The sequence below is a fragment of the Musa acuminata genome, chromosome BXJ3-2 (genome assembly GCF_036884655.1).
Source record: "Musa acuminata AAA Group cultivar baxijiao chromosome BXJ3-2, Cavendish_Baxijiao_AAA, whole genome shotgun sequence".
Lineage (NCBI taxonomy): Eukaryota > Viridiplantae > Streptophyta > Magnoliopsida > Zingiberales > Musaceae > Musa > Musa acuminata.
The window spans coordinates 157501-176074 of NC_088350.1; the positions used below are offsets into that span (position 1 = coordinate 157501).

At 33.6% G+C, this 18574-nt stretch overlaps 2 protein-coding genes across 2 annotated transcripts; one reads left to right on the forward strand and one right to left on the reverse strand.

The window, feature by feature from the left end:
• Positions 1–6091: 6091 nt before the first annotated feature.
• On the forward strand, positions 6092–13223 carry LOC135630667 (ABSCISIC ACID-INSENSITIVE 5-like protein 2). Its single transcript, XM_065137777.1, has 4 exons — positions 6092–6257; positions 6866–7900; positions 8040–8111; positions 12887–13223. The coding sequence occupies exons 2-4, from the start codon at positions 7046–7048 to the stop codon at positions 12965–12967; spliced, it is 1008 nt and encodes a 335-aa protein (XP_064993849.1). The 5' UTR covers positions 6092–6257; positions 6866–7045; the 3' UTR covers positions 12968–13223.
• Positions 13224–14813: 1590 nt separating this feature from the next.
• LOC135631065 (large ribosomal subunit protein eL30-like) lies at positions 14814–17317 on the reverse strand. The gene is made up of 5 exons (XM_065138454.1): positions 17164–17317; positions 16958–17063; positions 15660–15761; positions 15270–15338; positions 14814–15151 (listed from the first exon to the last, which is right to left on the reverse strand). Exons 1-5 carry the CDS (start codon positions 17182–17184, stop codon positions 15111–15113), a joined length of 339 nt encoding a protein of 112 aa, XP_064994526.1. The 5' UTR covers positions 17185–17317; the 3' UTR covers positions 14814–15110.
• Between the last annotated feature and the right edge of the window lie 1257 nt (positions 17318–18574).

Consider the following 18574-nt stretch of genomic DNA (forward strand, 5'->3'; position numbering starts at 1 on the left):
AAATCCACCATAATAAATTTATAGGAATCATATCATAGGTTTTCTCTATGCTAATAAAAATCATATGCTAATCATTCTTTTTCTTTCTGTATTTTTCATTAATTATCTTAATAAATAAATAAATAACTTGTATAGTTGATTTTGTAAGCATAAACCTAAATTGATTTTTAGAGATATTTATTTTAAGCCTTATCTTACTTTCAATAACTCTTTCTTAAGGTTTCATAGCATGTTTCATGATTTTAATTCCTCTATAATTTGAATAATTTTGTATGCTACCCTTATTTTTATAAATTGACACTAAAAAACTAGTTAGTCAAGCTAGTTAGTCAAGCTATTCTTTTATCCCCTAAATATTTTCAAACTGCAATAGGGATATCATCGTGCCCCTGCACTCTTAGCTATTTTTATCTTCTTTAATATATATTTTACTTTATTAACTCTAATTTTATAAATAATTCTATAATTATTAAATCTATTACTATTATTTATCGTTAAATCTAAATGCTATGTGGAATATCCATTAAATAATTTTATCATCTTTCCTTAGTCTCATTATCATTAACCAATATTCTTTGATCTTCATCTTTAATGCATGTAATGTTAGCTAAATATGATATATATATTTGATCATCTTTAATAACTAATTTACTATTAAAATTATCATAAGTTTTATATCTTGTCATACTAATAGTTTTCTTAGCATTTTTTAGATTCTCTGTATCTTTTAACTTTTTCTTATTTTTATAATTTTATCAATATTTAAAATATGATCTTTTAGTAAAAATTATTTTTTGAACTTTCTCGCATCACCATCGCCTCTGTTTTAAAGTCATGCTTCTACCTTTAGTTTCACCAAAAATCTTATTTATTAAGCTCTTAATTATATTAAGTCTAATTAATATTAATATTATTCTCATCTAAGTGTTAAGTTTTAAGTCGTCTCCCTTTTCATCTTATTTTTAAAATATATTATCATTTTTAAAATTTCATCATTTAGTCCTAATAATTTTTCTACTATTTTTTTCTACTTATATTTTCTATTGTAAGTATGTTATACCATTAACCTATATTGATTTGTGAAACTTTTATCCGGTATAAATATATATATATATATATATATTCTATTTTATTGGAATCTGTACGATGTTGAATGCTTGCAATATGTATGCAAATCATGATGGAATCAGTTCTGAGCTTCCTAACAAATTTTAGGTTAGAATTTGGTCCCAAACAGTCTAGTTTGAATTTGAGGAATACTCAACTAATGAGAGGAATCTTACCTTGCACAAATAACTATAACAAATGGAGAAACACGTCTTGAGGCTGATTCCAAAGGGAACACGACCAAGTCACCAAGTCTTATCTTGCACGAATAACCATAATAGATGGACAAGCATGTTGACAATTTGAGGCACAATATCTAACTCCAAACGGAACACGACCAAGTGAATTTTCAGAACGGACAAGTTCCTCTTCACCAAATCGATGCAAGAGGAGTATGTTCCCTCTAGCTTTCATCTTTCCAATCTAAAGACAACATGAGATGTAATATCTGACAGTAGAATTAATACAAATAAGTCAATCTCTGAATCTAGTCCTTCTTCATCCAACTGATGATGCAAGAGGTGTACATATTCCCTTCGTTTTTTAAGTTTTTTTTTTTTTTTAATTAAAGTATCGTTCCTATGGAGCACATGACTGCATTCAGAGTACAAATGACTTTATCTAGTATTTCTCACGCCATGATTTGGCTTTCTTATCACTTATAGGATAGGGATACACTCATCTTTGTATATCTGCAACTCATCATTTAGATAATTACCAAAAGAGTTAGAGCTTTACTTTTGATATAGCTTTCTCGTGGAATGAGAGATAAAATACGATTATCTTTCGCCTTCAAATTGAAGTAGGACAAAGGACACATGATACACATATTTTTCACTGTGTAAAAAATTCTCCATCATCCAAATCCTAAATACTTAATAATTTTTCTCTTCTAAATATAATAGTACTAAGAAAACGAACAAATTCAAAGTAATTTTCTCAAGTCGAATTGATAACTAAATTTAATCTCATCAAATTGACACTAGAAAAAAGATCTTCATGATAATATCGTAAGAAAATTAAACATGAAAAGTTTTATAAAAATATATCTATGAAGATCTCTCTCTTGATTTTCACTATAATACTTTACCTCAAGCAAGATGTCCTTCTGTAAGAACATTCAAATTGATCTCATATGCACACTATATTTCTTTTCTCAACTAGGAATCCAATCAAGTAATTGTTCTTACTAAGGCATTATTTGGCCTACTAGAGATCGAAAAAAAAAAAAAAAAATTGTCTCTTCTAGGCGATCAAAAAATAAAAAAATGATTTATACGTTCAAAATAATTATGTGTATACAAAATGCTATCTCAATTCATCGTATTTCTTTAAATTCGAGATGTAATATGGTTTTGAAGTATAATCTGGATATGAATAGTTCCAATAAAATTTTATTCTTGAATAAAAATTTATTTTTTGATTTATTTCATCTATTCCATGACGAAAACAAAAGAGGATACATGTTATACTATAATTTTGGATGGAAAAGATATTTCAAGAAATGACATATCTATTCACTCTGTCAATAAATGTATCATAGGGGATTTATCTTTTCTATTAATTCCTACGGGTTAGATAAAAAAAAATTCTTAAACGAGATACTCAACTCTTCTGCCTCTTCTTTTATAATTGAAGCAGAACATTATCCCTCTTCTCCTTATGGAACATAATCTATCTAATTATCAATCATAATAAATTTTTTAATCAAGGTTAATTCTAACTATTATAGAGAACTCTAGATTGATCTTTCCACTGGCTAACCCAATTATCGTAAAACTCTTTTAATCTCATATATGCTAAAGTTATTTACCCAAGTATAAAAGGGCATTTTTTGTGCGATCTCCTATTTCAATCCTAACCATATGATGACCTCACTCATTTCTCTCCTCTCTCAATTTAGACTTGAGGTTAAGCATTTTTCGAATTCCAATCTCTTTCCTTTCTCTCTTCTATTGACTTTTTGGGGTTGCGCCTTTCTTTAATCTTGACCTCCTAATTAAGGTCCCATGCCACACTTTATTTTAAAAAATAATAAAAAAATAATTTTTATACCCTATAAAACTTAAGACTTCTAATCTCTTACTCATGTATAAAACTTCTTTACCATCACATTTTAATATCATTTAGGTATATATATTAGTAACATAGCTAGATAAAGGACTTATCTTTATATCTCTCCCAGCATTACTCAATTTTAAGAAGTCGGACTGCTACCTTACTTGTTTAACCTTAGCAGAGTAGGCTAACAAAAAAAAAAAGCTCATTTTCAATCCTTTTGAAAATCATTACTCTTATCATTATGCTAATAAATTATATATGTTTAAATTAAGAGACAACCATAAAAGAAGATCTTCTTATATTTGGATCATAACCTATTTCTTCAAAAAAATTTATTTCTTATTAATTATATTAAAAAAATATAATAAAAAAATACATAAGACCTCTTTGTAGTTATGACACTTGAGACACCTCCCAGCATCCCTTTTATGGGCAATGTGTTTGCTTAAAATATAAAATGTTTAAAGTTTTCAATAGATCTCAAAGCATCTCATTTGTGCATGATATATCTTCTCAAGATAAAAAAATATATAAAGCTTTTGACACATTCTAAAATATATCATTTGTGCATAATATGTTCACCCATAATAAAAAAAAATATGAAGCATCCAAACATCTCAATACATCATATTTATACATGATAAATTCTCACAAGATAAAGAAATATTAGAAATATCATATGTAGCCAATAGTATCTTCTTTGTGCATGATCCATCATGACAAAAAAAAAAAAATAAAGCAACTAATAGAACTCAAGGCATCTCATTTGTATATGATATGTTCGCCTAAGATAAAAGAAGGATTCGAAGCACTTGATAAGACAAATAAGTATTCAAAATGCTTAATGCAACTTATAGCGTCTTTACATGTGATACATACACCCATAACAAAGAAGCATTCAATGCATTTGATAGTTTCTACTTTGCATATAATATCTACAGAGATAAGCATTTGCCTAGTACATAATATATCCTATAAAGTCCTCTTTGTACATAATATATTTAAGAAAATATAAGTTAACTAGCTTTGAATATAGTTGACAACAATTGATGTCTCACAATAGATATTGTGCTATAGGTTAAGGGCTTCGACCAATTTGGACTCAATAGATGGAATGATGCGAAATCAATTACTTTTTTTTTATTTAAATAAATTTAATTAGTTTGGTAGGATTTCACATATGTAATAAATTGTTATAATGTCAACATGAGGAGAAAAAGAACGTAAATGCAGAAAAGACAGATGATGTTAGATTATTTTTAATTGATGATTATGAATCTGGACTAAAAGTTCATCTTTGCAAAGGTAAAAATCCATCAGTCAAGAATACCATCAAGAGAGAAAGATTAATTCTCAAATTAAATTGAATAAAAAATATTATCTTCTTCAAAGGAAAGAGGATATCATATATTTGACTTGATATGATTGTAATTTTTTTATTTCTATAATTTTCTTTTTATACTTGAGTCTATAAAAAGGAACTAAAACATTATAATATGTCAATGAAAATGAATTAATGAACTGAGTTTTACTCTCACCTTGTGTGTGAGTGATATGAAGCCGTACTTATGTTTTCGATAGTATGATCACATCATCCATGTATAAAACATACGAACGTTTTCGATAATATGATCACATCGTCTATGTATAAAACATGCGGAAATGTAAGAATTTCATCTGAAAAGTTTGTTCTTTGAGCTAGAATGAGTCTAGTAATTATCTAGGTTCTTTTCTTTTTTTTTTGGTTAGTTATTTTCTGTTAATATTAATTAATTAAAAGAATGGGTCTAATAAATGTTAATAACAGTTAATAACTAGTGAAAAGTTATTAACAGAAAAGTTAATAACAGTTAATAATTTTTCTGTTAATAACAGAAAATAACTTTTCTGTTAATAACAGAAAATAACTTTTCTGTTAACAGTTATTAACAGAAAATAACTTTTCTGTTAATAACAGTTAATAACTAGACTTTTCTGTTAATAACAGTTAATAACAGAAAAATAACTGTTAATAACAGAAAAGTTGACATAAATTAACAGAAAAGATTAATTTATCTTTTATTTAAATAAATATAATTAGTTTAGTGATATTTCACATATGTAATAAGTTGTCGTATGTTAATATCTAGAAAAAAAATAAATGCAAAAAGATAGAAAAAATCATATTATTTTTTTATTAATAATTACGAATCTTGACTAAAGATTCGTCTTGGCAGAAAATCCATCAATCAAAATACTATTAAGAGAAAAAGATTATTTCTCAAATTAAATCAAATAAAAAATTATCTTATTCAAAGAAAAGAGTATATAATATATTTGACTTGATATTATTATAATTTTTATTTTATTCTTATACTCGAGTGGAGCTAAAACAATATAATGCGTGAATGAGAAATAGATTAATGAACTGAGGTTTTCTCGTGAGTGATGTGAGGCCATATTTATTAAGTTAAACAAAATCAATCGCAATTTAAGACGAGTCGAGTCAGGTAAATTAATTTGATTTATTATATATTGACTGATATGATGTGCATTCGTTGAACAACGGTAATGTCTCTCCTCAACTCTTTTTTACGACCGCTCTGTGAGTTGTGACATCGACACACTTCCCATTTCTCGTTGCGGTTGTTTATCGGAGCGCGCAACGTTATACGTTTTCTATCATTTATATCTTATCTTCACCCCTTACCTGTCCTGTGATTGGATAATACTGCGGGGCCCACACGTGTTGATACTTGTTCGAGTCACGAGGCTCGTACGGTCGTCGTAATTCCCCACAAGACTAAACAAAAGTTTGGCGACGCCGAAGTCCAAGCCAAGTGGGTCTCACTCGAGGTAGCCAATTCCTCTCTCCTCTCTCCCCTTTGTGCGTATATATATATATATATATATATATATATATATATATATAACCACCTGCGTGCGGGCTCAAATAACGTAGGTTTTCTTTTAATTGGGTGGTAGCTTTCTGGGAGCGCCCCGCGTCGCTCTCCCCACTGCAACGCCTCCCTCCCCCTCGATTCCTGATTCGATGCAAACATTGGCGACGCACAATTGATGGATGCAACGGATCTGATCAACTGATGACGGTGAGTGGAGTAGAGCGGGCTCTTCTTTTACTTGTGATTTTCTTTTCGTCGATGAAATTTGGGGGAAAACGAAGGGATCTAAGTGAAGGGTTACAAAGGAAGGTTTTTGGTCAATTCTGCCAAGGGTTAGCTCACTTCATTCCCTAATAAAGATGAATTTTTTGTTAGATGTGTTTTGTGTGAGTTTTTGACATAGCAGATGCTCTGTATTCCTGTGCCTTTGAGGGGTTGCTTTCACAGCAGATATCTAGTTTTCTTTCATCTGTATTTATCTTTCCGAGGCTCTTTGGGGCTTCATTTTTATATAATTTGTTGTTTGTTTATGCTCATTTCTAAGGTGCTGAGAGTTAAAAAGCACCCTAGCATTTGGCTTTTCTTTTTGGCTTAGAGGTTTAGGATCTCAGCTGTTGAAAATGAAATTTTCACACAAGGGACTGCTTGCATGTAAGAAATTTGCCTTTTTGTGTTCTTTTGGGCGTTGAAATTGATAAAAGATATATTTGTTGGGGGAGAATCTCTTATCTAGAGTGTCCTCATGTAGGCTTTGTCAGAAATCTGAACTCCTTCAGAGGGCTTTGGTCTAATCTTTGTCGTCTTTGGATTAGCAGATTGCGACTTGGATATCTAGGAGACACTTGCGGTATATTTGCCGAGAAAGATGTACTAGTAGGAAGCTGTAGAATTTTTGGGGGATTCTAGGGTTTGTTCCTTTTCCCGTCAGGAGTTCTACACGTGGTGTTTGAGCTGGAGGCTTTGACACTGATGTATTTGTGTGGAGAAGTTGGTGGATGGACATGCTGACAATGGCATCTCAGGGTGGAGGTGGCGGCTGTGATGGCCAGCATTCTCAGACTCAGGGCTTGTCCAGGCAAGGGTCACTCTATAATATGACCCTCAATGAAGTTCAGAATCACTTAGGAGAGCCCCTACACAGCATGAACCTTGATGACCTCCTCAAGACTGTGTTTGCAGCCGAGGCCAACCAGTTACCAGGTGTGGACCTTGATATTCCGTTAGACCAGTATGCCTCCAGCTCTGGTCTCCATCGTCAGGGAAGCATTACCATGCCACAAGAACTGAGCAAAAAGACAGTGGATGAAGTATGGAGGGACATTCAACAGGGGAAAAAGAAAGGTGAAGAGTTACAGAGATCAGGTCATGAGAGGCAGACGACGCTTGGTGAGATGACACTAGAAGACTTTCTCGTGAAGGCTGGGGTGGTTGCAGAGGGTATTGCAAAAGATGGGAATGATATGATTGGGAATGTGGATCCTGTAGGAAATGCTGATCTGATATCTGGCACACAGGATTTTACACGAGGGACGAGTTGGTTGCGGCAATTTCAGCAGACGGCTACTATGGATCAGCAGATACATGGGCAACAAAGCCTGATGGGGGCTTATATGCCAAGTCGTCCACTTCCACAGCCATTGGGTGCTGGCACTGGGCCTATGTTTGAGGCTGTTTTCCCTGAGGGCCAAATAAATATATCATCACCAACAATGGGTGCATTTTCTGATCCTCAGACACCTGGTAGAAAACGTGGCGGTTCTGATGACGTGGCAGAAAAATTAGCTGAGAGGAGACAGAAAAGGATGATCAAGAACCGGGAGTCTGCTGCACGGTCAAGAGCTAGAAAGCAGGTGTTGTGCTACTAATTACTCCATCAAACTTGCTTTGCCTTACTCTTATTGATTTTTCTAATGCTATTAGAAGCTGAGAAAAGCTTTTAATTTTGCTGGAAAGGATTGTATTCTGAACTTATTTATTTTGTTATGTTAGGCATACACTAATGAGCTGGAAAACAAGGTTTCTCGCCTAGAAGAAGAGAATGAGAGGCTGAAGAAGCAGAAGGTAGAACTTTTTTCCCTCTAAAGATTTTTTTGGTGGTTGTTTTGTATTTGGGTGAAGTACATAGTGTTACGTTGCTGGATTCATTTATGAAATTGTGGGTAACACCCGTGTCCACCATTGCACAGGTTATTTGGCCATTTAGCTTGATGTCCACGTACATTAGCTCACTGCTCCCTACTTTCTGTTGCTTCGTCTTTATGTTCTCCCTCACTTAACCTCATAATGCATTTAACAAGCGTATTGCTCCCATCCGGGGTCCTTGCGACTTCATTGTTGTTGCTGGATTCCAAACTCCTCGAACTAAGGGCGACGACCTTGCCCTTGTTCGATCTGGGGTGATGGATTGATGCTATTAATGCATTGAGTGCTTTCTTTTGTAGTTTCTGTTGTGCCCACGACTTTAGGCCATTGAGGAAGCTGAATAGCTTGTCCTTCTTGGACATGTCTTGTATATCCAACATTAGTGTAGAAAATTACTTTATGTAGTCTCAAATGGAAGTGCTTTGGTGGAGTTGTCTCAGCTTCCTTCTTGCAACGAACTCCATGTTCTTGGGTAGGAACTAAGTTCTCAACTCCCGCTTCAAGTCCGCCCATGTGTTCACTCGACACCGACTTTGTTGGATCTCTTCCCAACGTATTCTCCACCAAAGTTTTGCATACCTTGCTTCGTCCTACTCAATATGTTGTTTATTTTTATTTTTATTATTTTATTCAGTGATATTGAGTGGTAGACTGCCTGGTTTCTCAATGACAGGTTGTTATACCAGTATTTTAAAACCTTAATGTTAAAAATTGAACGGAATTGGTTTGAATTGATAGAACACAATCAAAATTGGTCGATGTGGCCAATTCTAGTCAATTTGATACCTATGAAAGCAAAAGAAAAGGGGTAGGAGAGGAGGATGGAAGAAGTGAGAAATTGAACAGAGGAAAGACAGAAAGAAGTGATTGTGACTGTGAAACAGAGAAAAAACTGCTACTAACGTATTATTTATTAAAATTATTGCATGTCATCTGCCGTCATTTTTGTATAGTCCCTTGTCCATACTAGACAAGGGAAAGGATATTGGTAGAACCTTAAAAGAAAGAGGAGATGGAAGAGAATCTTATGACATTTAAAAATATAGGGATGCTATTCTTGAGAAGGAAAATATCATGAGATTCTTAATTAATCTTTAATCTCATGGATACACTCTTTTAAAAATTTTTATTAATTTGTCCTTGCATTACCCTATACTGCATCTGCATGGTGATTTGAAATGCACTAGGGCCAAAGTGGGACCCATCACTTTCTTCAGCAATCTAAGTGTAGTAGTGTTGAGTATTTTCTTACATTTATTATAGTTATATACTATAATGATATCTTTATTGTACTTAATTAATGTCTTTTTATAAACATGTCATAGATGTTTTCTAGAGTTAGATATTTTCTGAAATATGAAAGTAAAATGAATCTATGTATGTAATATTCTTAGTTATTATAAATTTTCTATTTTTATTTTTTATATTGTTTATTTTTCAACTACTTCTTAGGCGATCTTGGTCCTGCTGATCCAGTTTCAAAGATTTTGCCAATCCAGTTCCCAATTCATATTTTGAAAACTAAGTTAGAAGGCCTCAACCAAATTCACTTAAGACTTGTCTACAACTTGTCCTGCATTGGCTTGCTTCCGCTTTCCAGATCTCATCCTTGAGTTCAACAGGATCTTCAATCATAGATCAGGACCTCAATCATTGCTTGATCTAGTAGCGAAGTACTATGCTTGCACCTCTAGCAAGTGGGCCAATTTTCAGTTCACCATTTGATCGATGAATGTTCTTGGACTGAGAAAACATTGGTGTCTGTGACAATTGCTTCGGTGTCTGACAATTGCTTCTTTGATGGTGGCTCTACTTGGGTGCTTTGCTCTGAACCATTTGAGTGATCTTCAAATTCTGGTTTGTCCTTGGCTCTACTATCATAATCGTCTTTCGTTGTCTCTTAAATAAGATCCTTCTCTAGAACTTGCACTAGTTTTGTCTGAGAATGCTTGTTACAGATTTTAATCATTATTGTCTTTAGACGTATGTCATTCTTTTGTTCTTGAACAAGGTATAGAACATGAGAATATTAATAAAAAGGTCAAGTTGGAAATATCAGTTTAGAATGGATAAAATCTGCCATCATGATAGCACATGCTGCCTGAAACTCTGGTACCAATTTAGTAGATAGCAGATGCACAGGAAGCCTTTACGAAAGATAGAAGAGCATAAATAGACAAGAGAAAGAAACAACCGTCACCAAGCTCAACAAACTAGACTCATAACTTTAATAATTGTCTCAATAACATGCATACATGGCTAACTTTTATGTTCAATATTGGTTACTTTAGTTGTAAGCTAACTGAAAACAACAAAGCAATCTCTACCTAATCAAATCCTAATGTACTTGAACATATTATAAAAGGGTCATAATCTTGGCCTAACTATAAAAGACTTATTACCTTCATATTAAGGACTCTTGAAAAGGAAAATAACATCTTAAATAAAATTGTATTTGATCAAACTTGTAAGCACAATAGTATGTCTCAAACACAATAAATCCGAATGTATTTTTACAACACAAAAATAGGATGAAAATGCATCCAAAGTTAAATAGAATTTGATCTTGACAGAACATGACTTTACACTTGTTTTAAGCAAAACTTTATCTTTCCTAGCAAAACTCAAAGCAACTATCCTAAACCTTGACTATGACTTCACCTGTTAGAGGACAAGTTGAGTGAGTGAAATATGATTATATTATGGTATTTCCTAGTTTATTTTATTTTTTGATGAATTCATTCTTTTCTTAGCGGTGTTCAGAAGGTTTAGTAAGAGTACAAGTTGACATATTATTGCATTATGAGTCCAGCTATTGATATAGTTTGCATTGAGAGAGATTGTTGGTCGCAGGGAAGTGTTTTTAAAGTTTAAGACATGTCTTGAAGTTTTGTGGAATTATCAATTATGAATTTTCCAAAATAGGTGATTCCCTGAGTTCTCAGTTCATTTAGGAGTTGGCTAAAGATGATAAGTAAAAAAAATAAATGTTCTGATGATGAGTTAATGAGGATGATTTTTTTCAGTTGTTGGCCTAATTATCTTGTCTGCTTTGATTCTCTCTATTGTATTCTCTCTATTGTATTCTCTCTTTCTTTTTGCTTATTTAGTTTTTAAGTGCATATTTACAAGGTGTTACTGCATTTATCAAATTTTCTTTATTGTATTTTCCCTACATAATTATGAATATTTACAAGATACTGTGCCACATTTCACTTTTTTTTCTTATTATTTTTCTCTCTGAAACTTAAAATATCCTAATCCATATGACCAAGCGATGATGGGAATCTAAATTTTGGTATCATTCTCTGGGTTGGGTCCCATTGCAGTCATTTTTTAGCCCATTTCCTTATCCATATTAAGATCCTCCATATTTATATGTAATCCTTGTCGGTTGGCTGCTATTGTGATTCCTTGATTTGTCTATTATGAAACCAGAATAAAAACCTCCCACAATTCTCATTTTTAAGTATTTTATTTCTTCAGTTTGAATGAAAGAACTATGTGATTCCTAAGTCTTACCAATTTTGTTTTCCTTTGTCTTAGGTAAATTACTACTATAGTTTTCTCAGGCCAAGCATGTATGTCTACATGTTCTTGACTCGCAATATATGTTACTCGAGTGGTCCTGAATCAGTGTGACAAATAGCAGATAGAGCTCGAGTATTACCAGGAGTCAAGATTGATCAGTATTCAGAGTGATTCCATGGGAGCAGTAGTTTTTGGAACATGCGAGGAGATTGTGTCTTACAGTCGAATGGATTTGGATGAGCAGTAGATTTTGGAACATCTGAGGAGATTGTCTGAGAGTGGTATCAATTCCAACCTGTATCAGGGGGGTTGTCTGGTTGTTTTGTTTATATATATATATATATATAAAAGTGAGGGACTACCAGTGAAGTGTTTAGGTACTGCTAGGCTGGTACAAGTGCCGAACCGTCATTAGGAGCCAAACAAAGAGATCCAAACAGAGAGGAGAGTAGAGATATATTTTGTGGTTGGTGATCGAAATTTTTGATCATAGGATCTCTGTGAAGTAGGCATCGGCTGAAACACATCAAAACTATTGTGCAATTTATTCCCACAATATGTCAGATTCACCATGAGTGGAACAAGGGGACTCTGTTTTCTTTGGAACTTTTCAATGAGGTTTCTGATCATATATCCTATATACCAAGTTGTACATGATAAGAAAAACATGCAGTAGAAACACTGGTGAACCGATCTGATTTATTAAAAGCCATAGGAATGATCCTTGATTAAAAGAGTATGTGTAATGAAATCGCTTGTCCTGCTTCTAATTTATAAAAAAAATGTTTTAGCTTAGCTTGTGAAATATTTGTCATGATATTCCTGCAGATCACTTGTCATATGCTGGAGAGTTCCTATCTCCCGTATTGCGATAGCAGTTCCATTTGTCTGCATGCCTGTCACTAATCTTGTACAAATATCTGGCTTCTTTTAATCATTTCTTATCAAGCCTTCATTTTAGCGACGACCGAAAACCTTTAGCTTATCATAAACATTCTCTTCATAGAATATATAGCGAAACTGGGTATGCTATTTTTATTTTTGCTATCAAGAATATCTTTGGACCAATGTTGCACGTAGAGAAACAGTCAAATTTATTTTGTGGATTAAGACTGAACTATGCAACTGTAAGTTGACTTGTTCTTTCTCTAATTCTGCTGCAGGAGTTGGACAGGGTACTTTTCACTGTGCCTCTACCTGAACCAAGGTATCAGCTTCGGAGGACAAGCTCAGCCCCCTTTTAACCAATTTCATATGAGTTTATTGGTTGGTTAGGGTATTGTTGTTGGTGTCGTATGGAAGACATGGTAGCTCTCTGTTTAGCGTTCTTACTTTAGGGAGTGGGAGACCTGAATGGAGCTGCTGTTGAACTGTGGCTTCTTTGTGAGGCTCAGTTCCAGTGACTGAGAGCTTTCATGGTTGTTTTGTAAATTGCAAGACTTAATTCTCTCTTTTTCCACCCCTTCAAATCTAGTAGATAAAACCAAATTTCTGTGTGCATTTGATATAGCTCTCACGAATTTTGAAGCACAAAATGCACTGAATCGCTGCAACATTTTATGCTCCACCAGATATTGGCTCTTTATTATACTTACCCATTTTGTTAGGAGTTGCAATGATAATTTCGAACTCGATCAACCTGTGTTGGAAACCAATCGGTATGGGGATAGGGCCATAGGGGATGATATCATTTATCCGCCCTCCCGTTCCATCATAATTGCATTCGAGTCAATTCAGTTGGTAGAGATTTTGACTACTGATATGCCTCCTTCGTAACTGTTATGCCTTCGTAACAGTTATGCCTCCTCTTTGGTAGAAGGAAATCATACAAGTTTTGTCATTATCTTATTGTTGGTGCATCAATTCGTCAAAACTGACTCGATGTGACTAACGTTTCAGCAGGACATGTTCAACTATTTATCGTGTTCTAACGAAGCTTTGCCTGAGGTGACTTGATATTGACCTCAAGACTTTCTGGAAATTAGATAATGTCTAATGTAGAAGAAGAATCTTCGATTGGATAATGTCTAATGATCATTATAGAAAATTGAGCATAATAAGTTCAGCTATGATGTTAACACGACAATTGTTGATCGTTACAGAAATTTGAGCATTGATGTTACATTGAGCTATGATGTTAATCCATATCTAGTGATCGATAGTTGAATAAGACATTTATTAAAAAATAGTACACGTATTTCACATTTACTACATCCCCCAACCCCGTCTCTATCGAAGACTCCATCTCTCCCCTCCTTCCCATGTACTTTCCCCTCCTCGCACTTGTTTCTACCCCCACGTGTTTCTCAACCGCCCTCCTAACGGTACCGCAGCCTTGGTTAGCAAAGTACTCACGTCCCACAACACCAAGGTGGCGCTCATACACTAACCTACGGCTTTTCTCCTCAGTTGGAGAACGGACATCAAGAAAATTAACATTTCAATTTCTTCGCCTTTCGATGACAGTCCCACAAATAACTGATGCAGTCACTGTGGATGACCAAATGATATAGTTCTCTAATTTAGACGAATAACAATAATAAATTCATAGTAGTTTGTAATTGCATTTTAAAAAGGTGGCAACTTTGTAAGAATGGAAATCTCGATAACCACAAGTAGGCTGTTTGCACGGACAACTTTTTTGTGGCTATACCCATACAACCTTCTGTTTCATTTGGAATATACCCACCCACTGTTGATTTCATATACAAGACAAATAAGCTACCAATAACAATGAACACAAAAAGAAAACCTCAAGATCTATTCTTTATTGATGCCAAGGTAAAAATTAATATTTACAATTCAATGCTCTTGCACATACATTAACTATATCTAATAATAAATAGTATAATACTATATTAGTTTATACATCAATCACTAGCTATGGTCTCTTTATCCCACAATTAGTATTTTTCAAGGGAGAGAGCCAAATAAATGAAAGGATGCTTTGTTTGGTGAAGAAACATATCATGAAAACTATAAAACTAATGATAAAATATAGAAAGAGGGTGAGAATCTAAAAGCTGTATACATGACTAATTTAGCTGCAATTGTCAAATTAAGTTGGAAGAGAGCAGATGCATGGAGTAATAAACCACAACAGTAGCTTAAGTATATTGAATCAGATGACTTGAAACAGTCGAAAAAGCCATCAGAACTAGAAAGATCTCACCAGGACCTCAGTTTTGATACCACATTCAAGTTGGCAACTAACTAATACTGTTTGAGAAAGATGACAAGAAATCTCAACTAATGGTCGAATCTAGCAACAATTTGAAACCAGCGTTAGAACAATCAAAACAGTAGGAATTGCCTGCCAAGATAAGTGCATGATTAACCATATTGAACCCTGATGGACATATGTAAACCAATATCCACTCACTTCTATCACTGTTCCCCGGGCATGCTCTTGATGATGTCCGAGTCACCTAAAGCACATAAACAAATAGTAAAAATCTGGCAAATTAACAAGTAGGACATTAAGTATCATCCACTGGTGTAATTCATCGAATGAACAAGATTAGTTTTTTGGTCAAACTAGCATACCAGGATCGATAATGCTGAGACAGCAAACACGGAAATATTTGCCACATGCAGTTCCAAGATCAACATTACCTGAAAAGTGTGAAATTAGGCAAAAACAACTAATAAATTAATCGATCATAGCAAGTGGCAATCCATGCACAAACAAATTAGGTAATTTGTTCAATCAGTGTCATGGAACCACAGGTGTTTTTCATATAATAACACAAATGGTCCAAACATACGACGACACATTAGGCAATATCTATTGAAGCTTTGATGGTTTCAAAAAACAACTTAACTCACACAAATAAAGAAAAAACAATCTACAAAACAAAAAGACAAAATTAACATGAATTTTCAATCCCAAAACTAGGACATAAATTTAAAAAAAGAGTCATGAAGAATACTTACTTCCACTAAAATGATGTACTCCAACCTTCGCCAACATTGCATAATACTCAATTTCAGACTTGCGAAGTGGAGGGCAGTTATTTGCAATCATAACCAACTTTGCTGTTAAAATACAATAAGATTTAGCAAGCTAAATATAAGAAAGCATAAATCGTGTAATGGAAAGATTGCAAGAAGTGGAACAGTAGAGATCAGAGATCTAACACATGTAGTCTGCAATTTCTAAATTACAAAAATCACTGGATGTAGAAGCAACATCAACAAGCTAAAAAACTCAAATTAAAAACATTTCATAGTATTCAGCAAGCAAAAATAAATATTATATGCATGAAAAAATATAGAACAGAAGAATAAATTAATATTCATAATGATTTCCAAATGCAGGCTAACATTGTTAACAAGCCACACCAAGTGAACAAAGAATAATGCATATGATGTTACAGAACCACATTAAAATGAGTCAACTCCTAAATATAGCTTCAAGTACAATGCCAAGTGATAAATATAAAATACTTGCAAACAGCAAAGTACAGATGGAGATTAGACAAAAGAGGCAAAAACAGAACTTCCCAATGCAACTTGGAATGGCCAAAACAATGAGCACTAATGAAGGTTAACTCATGAAAAAAAACGAAGTTTGGATTTACATGTTTCAGGTCATTTCATGCACAACCGTGAAACTGATGCAACAAAGAAGCATTAATAGTAAATCAACCATACATATTAATTACACATGGCATGATTTGAGATTAACCCCTTCTAATTTCTAGTGTTTAACAGAAAAAATAAATAGTGAAATTCCATTATCAGCTCAAAATATTTTTATATACAAAGGTCATAGACTTATCCAATAATATTTTATAAACACCCTATAATAAATATCATAAGATTCAGCGAGTACATCATTTCATGCACTTAAGTTCCACAGTAACCATCAATTAAATTAAGGGAATTAGAATTATAATTACTTTCCACGCATAAATGCATGTTCCTCATTACAAATATACAGAAAAATTATATCAAAATTAAAAGGTGAAACCTTTCAATTTAAAAAAAGAAATATTTGCCTTCTACGCATTCCCAAAGATAAGCAAATGATCTAACGGATACGCATAATAGGGAAGTAGGACAACTTGATATGGGAAGCAGTATTCATCTCTTAGGCACAACTAAACAGCCAAAGAGCCAAACTCCAGTTCCGTACCAAATCCACATCGACGAATACCTCAAGCTGCGATCTCCTCCAAATCAAATCATCGCACCAAAAATAAGAATAACGCCAAAGGACGGGTTATCACCTTTAGAGCTCCGAAGGGACCTGAGGACAGTCTTGTAGCCGAGTGTGTACTTCCCGCTCTTCATCACGAGCGCGAGCCTGTTGTTGATGCTCTCAGTGCTCTTCTTCTGCGCCAATCGAAGAACCAAAACGCAGTGCAAGGAAATCAAGATCGATCCACGATCGAAGACAGAGGCAGTATAACAAGAAGAAGAGAAGAGAATGTACCGCCTTCTTGACAGGCGCCATTGCTGAAGGAGATCCGTGCGCAGACGTGCGCAGGCGTGCGCCGCTGGTGATGCGGAGGCGAAGGAACGATCTCCTCTCACGAACTGGCGGCCGCGAAGAATCCAGCTAGGGTTCCTCAGCTGCCTATATATAGAAAAATCGGAATTCTAAATTTACTAAATTACCCTTCATGGTCATTGGAGAGCCCAAAAGTTGACCGTCCGTTCTCCCGTGTTCAGCTTAACAACGGCAACGATTGTTTTAGAACTTTATAACATGTAAAACGGGCAAATAAAGTCGGATTATAACAAGCCGTTATCAGACATCTCACCAATCTAGAGGAGATAATTAATGGCGTTGATCTTATATACATGACAATGTAATGGTTGATACTAGTGTTAAATAGGTAATAATCTTATTTTTACAAGATACTAATTAAAATATAAAATATTATTTTTATGACTCGAATCTTGATGTTGCAAACGAGCGACATTTGTCGGCCTCGCCCTCAATTGGAAGTTAAATACACGGTGCCACTACTGATTTAACTCTGGATCAGATTTTTTATTTGGCCTAACTCAATTTCAACTCAGGCCAATGAATCCCTAACTAAGTTAGTAAAGTTACATCATCATAATATTAATTATATATGTCATGCAAGCTAATCACGTGAATGATGACACGTGTAACTTGATGTAGTCTTTTTATTTATTATATTTTGATATTTATCATTTTATATTGCTTGAGTCATATATATATATACATATATAAATCTCTTGAAAAGTGATTTTGATAATTTGATGATTTAAAATTGAATGAGGAATAGTTTGATTTCATTAGAAGAGAATTAGGTATGCTAAATCTTCCAAACGTATAAATTTCTTTTTCAGATTTTTCAGTTCTTCATAACTTAAATTTTCTTTTTAAATTGAGATCATCTTTCTATTTGCAAATGAAGAGCCTTGATTCATGGATTTTTGGATTAATGACTTAATTAATTCTTTTAAATCATTCTTTCTTCTATTTATTAAAAAGAAGATTTGTTAACATGAATCATTTATGAATTTCTTGATCTTTCATATTTCATCTCATGATTTTCATATGATTACCTTTGTATTTATGTGATGCTCAGAGAATTGATGTAAGAAAGAAATAAATTGCACCATTAAAAATTCTTCTTTCTTATTTACAATGACAAAGGGGAGAAAGGAAATCACTTGCATTTAGAGAGATCGATAAATCTCTTTATTTTATTTTGAATATTTTGAAAGTGACTTTGTTGATTTGATAAATTGAATGAGTTAAAAATAATGATAAATATTTAAAAAATAAATGTTTGTATCATGTTTGATGATTTTACATTTTGATATTGTGCATGATGAGTTGAAGTGATGATGGTTTAAAAAATATT